The sequence below is a fragment of the Stegastes partitus genome, unplaced genomic scaffold (assembly GCF_000690725.1).
Source record: "Stegastes partitus isolate 25-593 unplaced genomic scaffold, Stegastes_partitus-1.0.2 Scaffold729, whole genome shotgun sequence".
In the NCBI taxonomy this organism is placed as follows: domain Eukaryota; kingdom Metazoa; phylum Chordata; class Actinopteri; family Pomacentridae; genus Stegastes; species Stegastes partitus.
This window is the reverse complement of record NW_007578460.1, coordinates 3,613-13,791: the sequence shown is the minus strand read 5'-3', so window position 1 is coordinate 13,791 and position 10,179 is coordinate 3,613. Positions and strand designations below refer to the sequence as shown.

Genomic DNA, 10,179 nt, shown 5'->3' with positions numbered 1-10,179 from the left:
TATAATAATAATAATAATAATAATAATAATAATAACAATAATAATAATAGTAATAATAATAATAATAATAATGGGATCTGTCGCTGTTAGGAGGATGTTTCCGACCATCCGGGTCTCCTTCTCCGGGGTGGACCAGGACTCCAAGTACATCGTGCTGATGGACATCGTCCCGGTGGACAACAAGCGGTACCGGTACGCCTACCACCGCTCCTCCTGGCTGGTCGCCGGCAAGGCCGACCCCCCTCTGCCCGCCAGGTACACACACACAGCCGGCCTGCTCCTCTCACTGGCTCCGCTCCAGGAGGCAGGAAGAGGAGAGCAAGAAAAAAAAAGAAAGAAAGATGCTGAATGCAATTCGTCAAAAACAAATTTTAAAAAAGAGGAAGAGGGGATTTTTACATTTAAAATCCCCCCAGTTTTAGAGGCTTTAAAGATAAAAAATAAAAAATAAAAATAAAAATGAAAGAACAAATAAAATCACACAGGCTGTAAAGTTAAATAAATTAAATAATGTTTCAGTGGTCGCCTCGAAGTCTTTAAGTTATTCTAATTTTCTGACACCTGATATTAAAAGCTAAATTCAGTGTTTTATTTTGAAGAAGACACCATAAGTCCTGCATGGAAATCAGAACTTGAGTGATTCTGCGCTGGTCCAGTCTCAGCTTCACGTTACAAAGCGTTGGTAAAATGTGATAGAATTTGGTCCCAATTTTTCTTTTCTTTTGGAAAAAAATAAAAAACCTGTGAGCTGAATATAATCAACAACTATAAAAACGAAACAAAAGAAACACCACAGCCCATTATTTAAACCAATGGACTAATTTAATCTTGAACCATCTGGGAACGTTTATACAACGCTGACTGATGAATCTGTGTTTTCACTCAGCATCAGTGACATGACGGTTGGTCCAGGCTTTAAGGATATTCAATTACTTTTACATAATTGTATTTTTTTTCCAGAGAATCAGGAGGTTTTAACCACATTTAGGAAGCTAAAATGTTGACAGTTAAATGCCATTTTTATTTATTCTGGGACTAAATAAATTAAAATCTGACACCGTTAGCAACGAAAATTAATATTTAGTGCTTGACTTGTTGGAAAAATTCACAGTATATGTGCAGACGGCTCGGAAACAGTCATATTGGATGTAAAATCAACTTTACAAACGAAACTTACGGAAATAAAAATAGTCTTTTACGAGATTTTTTTTTTTCAAAAACATGAAATTTTAACACTTCTTGGGATAAATAAATCATTTTTTAACGGTTTGCAAAATATTCGTGCAGTAGGATTTTCTTTTGGTTTTCTTAAACACCGTTAAAAGACAAAAAAAAAAAAGTTTTTTATCGTCTTTTTTTTTTTTTAACTTAGAAACGGTTGCTAAGCGCCTCGTCATTTGCCAGGTAGCGGGGGTCACACAGCGGCGCGCTGATTGGGTCCGGGACGCTGGCCTCTCAGCCAATCACAGCGGCTCTTTTTCTTCCTCTTCTCCGACAGGTTGTACGTGCACCCGGACTCCCCGTTCACCGGCGAGCAGCTCATGAAGCAAATGGTTTCCTTCGAGAAAGTCAAGCTGACGAACAACGAGCTGGACCAGCACGGACATGTGAGCGCCTGCTTCTTTCCTCCTCGTTTGTCCCGGGAGGCCAAGAACAATACGTCTGGCATTAATCCCGGTTATCAGGAACGCTTATGGGGGCTTTACTGTTGCGACATCCCGTGAAAATACGTTAAGCTAGCTACGAAAAAAACAACCCAATACATCAAAGTAAGGCAGTTAGCTACACTTAATATGTTCATTTGAATTTGTGCAGGCCTCTGGTGAAAACTTCTGCTGTATTTGTGGCTCTTTATGAAATTTCAAACGTTATAATTGTAAAAAATAGATGAAAATCGCAGCGCACCAATGAGACAGCTCGCCCTCAGACACATAAACGGTCGGTGTGACTTTCTAGACTCAAGCAAATTGCTCTTTAATCCTCCTTTCACTGAAGGCATCAAGCACAAGCAGGGAGCAGAAAAACACTGCTCAAGTAAAAGAAGAAAGAAAAAAACATTTATCCATCAATTAGCCAACAGGAGGACACGGTCTGGGAAACAAGACGGTTATTATCCTACAGGGTGTGTGCAGGTTTTCAAGTCCAGAAATTGACTCTATTTACATGCATGTCTCCAACAAGCACAGTGATGAGCATGAAGAACCAAAGATCTCTTTTATTTAGACTCTGATTATTTTCTATGCATTAATAAACAGTTAGTAAAACTGTAATATGGAGCAGGTTTTGTTTTTAAGTTTATTTTATCAGTTAAATACTTTTAAGACCAAGTATTGCAGACTAAAGGAGACTTCCTGACCCTCTTTATTCCAAGAGAAAGGCAGCTTCTTTCCCCAATAAATAAGAGAAGCTTTGTTTGTCACGTACACATTCATACACGGCACAATGTGCAGTGAAATGTATTTTGTACCAGCCTCCAGTTTCAATGAAGAAAAAACTAAAATAAGTGTTAAAGAAGTATATATACATACACATAAGTAATCATATAAATAAATAAATAAATAAATAAATAGTGGCATTTAAAATAAATTATAAGGCAGAACAAATTATTAATAACCATTTTTTCACAACCAGACGAACTGTTTCTGTAATTCTACCAATGAAAGGATAAAAATGTCGAAAATTCATCAGAAGCAGAACGTGGATGATATTTCCTGGCGTCTCTTTCTGTCTTTACTGAGCGACACACTGCATAAATGTCTGAATTAAATAAAATAAACACTCTGGTTTTAAAACAGAGCTGAGCTGAAAGCAGAACAAATGATGAAATAAATGCATTAAAAAGATCCTGAAATGTGTAATAACATTCCACTAATAATGTATGAGTCCAAAGAAAGTGCTAAAAATATAAGTGACATCAGTATTTAAAAACAAAACTGAGCCTTTCTATTTTTTTATTGTATTTTTTTTCACTATAATGGATCTTTACACAACTAACAGAAATATCTGCATGTCTGCAGAAGGACACATACAAGCCGTTTCCTGGGCTGCATCCAGACGGTTTGATGATTGTGGAGGAAAACTCTGCAGCATTAACAGCTTCATCTGTTCACACTCTTCTCTTTCTCACTGCATTCCTCCCTCTGTCGTTTTATTCCTCGTCTCTCCACACTGCATCCTCATTTCTCTCACTCTCAACCTTATTTTCCCCTTTCAATCGGACCTCTAGGTTAGCTGCATATGAAGTCTTTTTGTTTAAAAAATATATATGAAAAGATGACACTCAGTGTGAAAGATCTCACCATTCTAAAATGTGTCTCTTGCATATTTATTCTAATATGTATAACTTCAGTGGCAGCATTTTAATATATTTATGAAATATAAAATATCCACAATATCAGGGAAACTAAGATTTAAACCTGGTGCAACCTTTTAAAGTTTTCTAAACACAAAAGTGATCTCAGCAAGGTCCATTTATGTAGCAGCTGATGTGGAGGTTTTTAATCTTTATCATCATAAAGTGTGTCCAAATGTTCAGATTTCCAGCACTTGTAGGACTTCTCATTCACGTTGAATTAAAAGTAGAAACTGAATTGTTGAGCAGATAAATTAGACAAACTCTGTTAGTTCCTGGTGAAATACAGGGATTTTAATTCCCAACTTTTTATAATGAGCATGTTTGTGAGGATTAAGGCAATGAAGAGAAGCATTTTCATGTTTTAAAAATGAGGCCAAGATCCTCTGTATTTTGTTTTTTGTCAACAAATCCCCTAAAGACACCAAAACTGTGGGTGCGTCTGTCTTTTTTAAACAAGAGGCTCAGTAATTTTCTAGAACAGCCGAGGACTGAGAGAAATGGAGCATTTGTCGGGGGACTATTTTCACTGTGGATTAATACGTATTTGTTGTGTTAGCAAACATTTCCATCAGCAGGATGTGTGTGTGTGGGACGGAGTCAAAACAAACTGCAGTGTGTGTGTGTGTGTGAGTGTGAGTGTGAGTGTGTGTGTGTGTGTGTCTCTGTCTGTGTGTGTGAGGTGTGTGTGTGTGGTAATGAAGGAACATGTCGGCTCACTGATATGTTTGTAATGGAGCTCTATGGCACACAGCAGTACGGTGAATCAGGCTCTGAGTTCACAGGCAGCACTTGTTGATTCTTGTCTTTTCATGACATTTGTTGGCAATAAAAAAAAAAAAAAACCTGAAAGATCTTTTAAATGTTCCCTCCAGAGCAGACCAGCCATGCAGTGTTTGTACCGCGGTCAGCCTGTACGTCATCTCTGTCGTTTCTCGCTGAGCTGACTCCCTCCTCGTCCTCTGCAGATCATCCTGAACTCCATGCACAAGTACCAGCCGCGGGTCCACATCATAAAGAAGAAGGACCACACCGCCTCGCTGCTCAACCTCAAGTCTGAGGAGTTCCGCACCTTCGTCTTCGTGGAGACCGTCTTCACCGCCGTCACAGCCTATCAGAACCAGCTGGTGAGTGATTGTTGGCTGATGCGGGCCGAAGCAGTCTGCCAGAACCATGCTAGCGGTTCCCGTGAAATATAAAAATAGGTGCAAGCTCCGTTTAGTTGCTGTTCTGGTGCTTCATCAGCACTTTGGGGCATCAGATCCTTGTAGGCTCGACTGTGCCCTGTTGACCTGAGGCAGCTCATGTGATGTAAAAGTTCCAGAAGAGCTACTCATGAATTTATGTTTATGACCCTTAACAGCACAAAACACAAACAACAACACGATAAAAACACCATCAAACTGGTCCAGACCTGACTGATTGCTGCTTAAATACGGTTCAAACAACAGCGATCCATTTAGAGAAACAGGAGTTCCACAGATTGATCACCTGAGTAGCGACAGACGTCCAGATGAGGATTTACACAAAAAAAAACTTCTTACATTCAGCCTGTGTTGCTGAGTGAGAAACTCAGAGATGTTTAGTGGTACCAGATTTAAGAAAATGACCCAAATGATGATCTCATTGGCTTCCTATCAGAGGAAGTCTGTCCAGAGTAAATACTTTGGTGCAGCACCCCCTGGTGTGAAGTCACCACCTCCTGTGTGCAGATTGTTTGTATGTAGAACCTCGGGTTTGCTCAGGAACCAAACCTGAGGTATGTATCATAAAATGCAGGTCTCAACATATAAGCTCTAATGAAAGATTTGTTGTTTTGTTGATCTCAGTGAGACTTTTCCTGGTTAAATAAGGGTAAGAATAAAATAGAAGTATGTGTTTCTGTAGCAGAGTGAAGCGACAGCAGCATGTAATCAGCCGTAAAGTGTACCGCTGCTGTTCAGAAGCTTCATGATTTTATGAGTAAGATCTGGTCCCTTTGTGGAGTCTGAGAACCAGGAAATGTGTAATAAGTGTGCATTAGGTGTCCCACATTTTTACAAAGACAATTAAATGGTGTGATTTAGATTTAGACATCTATATATTATCCAAGTGTCTTCTTCAGTTTAAGCCATAAACTGTGACTCTGTGATGCTCCTTAAGCTTCCAACAGAGTGAAAATGCTTAAACCGTGACAGCAGAAAGGGATGAAACTAAGACGTTTGTGGTATTTTGCTGTGGCAGTAAGACAATCGGTGCTTCCTCCTTTTTGTCCTTCAGCTCACAGCGAGAGGAGGCGTGTTATTAGAGATGAATAAGCCCAGACTTTACACCATGTTTGTAGCATCGTGATAACTCTGCAGAGGAGCTTCATAGTGAGAAGAAAAGCCCGACCCGCCTGACTCACTCCTCTCTCTCTTTCCCAGATAACCAAGCTGAAGATTGACAGCAACCCGTTCGCCAAAGGTTTCCGGGACTCGTCGCGGCTCACGGACATGGAGAGGTACAGGGGATTCTGGGCCCGGCACTGTTTGTTTACCTCGGTCCCGATAAGATACACAAGGAGGGAGGAGTGTTGGCTGTCCAGGGCTGCTGCTCATTAGTAAATACAGAAGCAGCAGTGTTTATTTCTCTCTATGAAGCAGATAGTTCAGCGTCGTCCCTCCTTCTGCTCGGCATCGTTTTTTTCACATCTTGTTTTTACTCCCGTTCCTTCCTTGTGAGTTTTTCTTTCCATCTTTTCCTGTTCTTTGTTCCCTTTATCATTCTTTTATTCACCCTTTATTCACCCCAGTTCTTTCCTTTCTGTTTTATTTCCTTTATTGTCATTTCTCTTATTTTCCTTTTAATCTTATGTCTTGTTTTCCTTCCTTTCTCGTCTTTCCTTCTTTGTTTTCCATTATTCGTTTATCGATTCCTGCCTTTCTCTCCTCATGTCTTTCTTTCTTTTGCTGTCTTTCGTTTTGTTTTATCACTTTTCCTGTTCTACTTTTTTATTTTTTGTCATTATTGTCTTCTCTTTCTTTCTTTCTTTCTTTCTTTCTAGTCTTTCTTTCTTTGTTTTCCATTATTCGTTTATCTTTTCCTGCCTTTCTGCCCTCATGTCTTTCTTTCTTTCTTTCTTTCTTTCTTTCTTTCTTTCTTTCTTTCTTTCTCTCTCCCATCTGTTCATTGTCAATATTCTCCTCAATCCCGGCTCTTTCCTCTGTAGTATTTTAGCCTTTCCCAGCCTGTACATACATGTTGTGTTTTTATTTTATCATATTGTGTGTGAACTAGAGGAGCCTCTCTCTGTCCCTGACACACACACAAACACAAACACACACCGTTACAAACCGCCGTCCAAAGGATTTTTATGGACGCTGCCAAAACACACACTTCTCGTAATTCCCGATTCCGGCACTACGGCCAAAATCAGCTGACAAAATCAACCCATCTGCCCATTTCCCTCAATCAAACATCCCAAACAGAGACCGCCGAAGCACAGCCAGACACCCCTCACAACCTCCCCCCATCCCTCCTCGTCCTCCTCCTCGTCCTCCTCCTCCTTCTGTCTTTCTCTTTTTGAGGGCTGTGAATTAGACCTGATCAATTGATCTTCGGGAGCTGCAGAAATCACATTAGTCTGGAGTCGGCCACTGCACTAAAACACACTGTAATTCAATTGGCTGCAGTGACTGATTGAAACCAGCATGCTCCGCCCTCCCCCCTCCCCTCCCCTCCTCGCTTCCCCCACCACCGCCCTGCCGTGCATTGTGGGAGCTCGCCGTGGCCTCTGCGCCGGAGGGGCCCCGGCGCTGATAAAAACACACACATTTGTACTCCTCTGCTGACAGATATTGCACTTTCCTAACCTAATTGGAGGGGCGGGGGCTGCAGGGGGGGGAGGCTGCTAATGTGGACGCATGGCTCTCATGACACACACACACACACACACACACACACACACACACACACACACACACACACTGCCTCCCCCCCAACAATTTGTGTCACTGTGTTTGAGAAGTGCTGTCTGACAAGACTCAAATGAGCTAATGCACTTTGCGGGATAGTGAACACACACGACACACATCTACATGCACAGTCGACACAAACATTAGAACATACAGATCGTCACACGCATCCAGACGAGATGAGGAAAACAGATCTGCAAGCCAAAATACCTCCTGGAAATACGCAAAAGCAATCAAACCGGTCACTTTGCACTTTGTATATATACATGTATGTCGTATTATTACTTTATTTATTTACTCCATCTCCTTTTGCATTGTTTGAAAATTTGATTTATTGATTTATTCATTTATTTTTCCTTATTTTTCATCCCTCTCTCTCTCTCTACTCATACATATGTTTATTTCTTGTGTGTTTTATTCCTCTTCATATTGTTTCGGTGTGGAACAGATGCACAAAGCATTTCACTGCGCGTTACACCGTGTTTAACTGTGTTTGTGACCAATAAAGGCCTCGAATCCTTGAAGCAGGGAGTCATGTAGTTGCTGGTGTTTACAGTAAATCTGTGATTCAGTGACGATGAACGAAAACATGTAAATTCACCAAAGTGATATTTTTTTTTTGGTCACAATTTTCTTCTGTAGCTACAAAAATGTGACTATAAGTGATAAAAAACTATGCGTGATCTTTACAATTTGTTTTAATTCTGATGTTTTGACACACTGCTGCTCTTCTGGGTACGTGAGGGTTAAAACATTTAACTCATTCAGTGAAATACTGCAGCATTTCTCGTGTGTGTTTACTTTGTTTTGGTTGTAAATATTCTGATATCAAAGCTAAACTTGTATGAATACGGATGCATAATACATCACCTGTGAAATGGAAAAAAAGAGATTTATTTTGGGGCTCTCTCTTCGGCTTTTGCTGCAGGGAAAGTGTTGAGAATCTAATCCACAAGCACTCGTACGCCCGGTCGCCGATCCGGACCTACGCTGGGGACGAGGAGAACCTGAGCGAGGACGGACACTCCACACACACCAGAGGTGAGCGCACACACACACACACACACACACAGGACAGGAAATAGATCTTAGGATAAAGCTTGTGTTGTCCTGAATTGTTCTTATTGTCAAAAATCACATTAAAATGAACAAAATATTGGCGCCTGTGCTTAAAAAATGTAGTTTTCTTTCTGTGAAAAAGCCTCGGTGGTATCCTCAAACAACTGGGCCCTTTAGTTCAGTATAAGGGACTTTATGTTGCAGCAAAACATGTGAAGAACAGTTTAAAATATATATCGATTTGTCCAGTATAGGTGTGGATGATTCATTCAAACTACATAGTAATACTGTTTGTGTTCTGTCTAATCATGGATGTGGGTTCAGACATCACCGGAGCTTTCTGTGGATTCCACCCCGGTGTTTACATTTGCACCTCGTCTCCTCCAGGTTCAGCGTTCACCGCCTCAGACAACCTCTCCCTGAGCTCCTGGGTCACCACCACCTCGGGCTTCTCGGGCTTCCAGCACCCACAGTCCCTGACGGCCATGGGCACCGGCACCGCCTCCCTGCCTCACCCCATCCAGGGCTCCCTGCCCCCCTACAGCCGGCTGGGCATGCCGCTGACGCCCACCGCTCTGGCTGGAACCATGCAGGGCAGCGGTCCGTCCTTCCCGTCCTTCCACATGCCCCGCTACCACCACTACTTCCAGCAGGGGCCCTACGCCGCCATCCAGGGACTCCGCCACTCCTCCACGGTCATGACCCCCTTCGTATGACTCCGTCCTGGAGAGGAGACGGCCGAGCCTCGCCCTGACGCTCACACACCTTGTTTCTCCACTGCGGCTCATCACTCCTCATCCAGTTTGTATCTTAGCCCCTGGTCTTTGTAAATAGCTCACCTGCAGTGAGTGAGGTGACGACATGAAGAGGATGTGGTGTACTGACAGCAGGCGGACTGTGGCGCCCTCCTTGGGACCTGCGGAAACACCAGCAGATCCTGTGGTTTCTACGAACACTTCCAAGACATTGTACAAACGCTTACGACCTCAGTACAAACTATAAAAGCTGATACGAGACACTAGCAGGAGCATGTTTGATCTCGGCCCTTGAAGAACAGAAAGTGGATCCTCGACTCATTTTAGAAATAAGTAGACGACTCTGTCTGTCTTTGAACTTCGCTGTGGCAGCAGGGTCTCCACCGAGGCGTTAGCGATGGCAGGCTGCTGTGTAATTCCTCAAAATGACACTCCTCTGATGCCACAGTCCGTCGGACAGCGAACATTTCAGACGGGCGGAGCAGCCATCTCAGCTTTCTGCTGTTTTGGAGAAAGCCAGCCATATGTACAGTTACATCTCCACACTGTTGAACATGTTGTCCAAAGCGTTAAAAAAAAAAAAAACAAAGTGTACAAAGACAAACGAGCTGCATTTACTCATAAGAAAAGTCTCACTGTAGAGTGCCAAAAAAAAAAAAATCCTAGGACGCATGCTGACCGCATTAGACAAACACGATGGGTAAACTTTATGTGGAACAACATGGTATGAATGAGCTCACCTGGAGGAAGGAGTTCTGCTTTATTTAAAGGCCCGGGCACACGAGATAGTCAATCTGTTCATTGTATTGGAAGCAGCGGCTTCATTCGTGGACTCATGGGAGTGAAGTGTTCAAAATGAATGTATTGGGAGAGCTGCCGATGAGTTGTCCAGACCCCGTAGACCCCCATTATATAGGACGGAAGTTTAACCGAGGCAATAGCATGAGAGAGGGACTAAAGCTGAAGCCCACAGACTCTTATCACATGCGTACTAGTGGGCTGGCTAACTGGTAGCTCAAAGAATGAATAATTAATGAAACCCTGAGAACAAAATGTCACAAGAAATGTAAAAAGTTAT

General features: G+C 42.1%; 1 protein-coding gene across 1 annotated transcript in view; it reads left to right on the top strand.

The window, feature by feature from the left end:
• The window catches only part of tbx20 (T-box transcription factor 20), a 12,091-nt gene extending 2,196 nt beyond the window's left edge, over positions 1 to 9,895 (top strand). Inside the window, exons 3-8 of the mRNA XM_008291275.1 lie at positions 91 to 255; positions 1,499 to 1,607; positions 4,321 to 4,479; positions 5,758 to 5,834; positions 8,216 to 8,328; positions 8,734 to 9,895. Of these exons, the coding sequence (XP_008289497.1) occupies positions 91 to 255; positions 1,499 to 1,607; positions 4,321 to 4,479; positions 5,758 to 5,834; positions 8,216 to 8,328; positions 8,734 to 9,062 (952 nt within the window). The 3' untranslated portion in view covers positions 9,063 to 9,895. The remainder of the gene's footprint in view (positions 1 to 90; positions 256 to 1,498; positions 1,608 to 4,320; positions 4,480 to 5,757; positions 5,835 to 8,215; positions 8,329 to 8,733) is intronic.
• Positions 9,896 to 10,179: the final 284 nt, after the last annotated feature.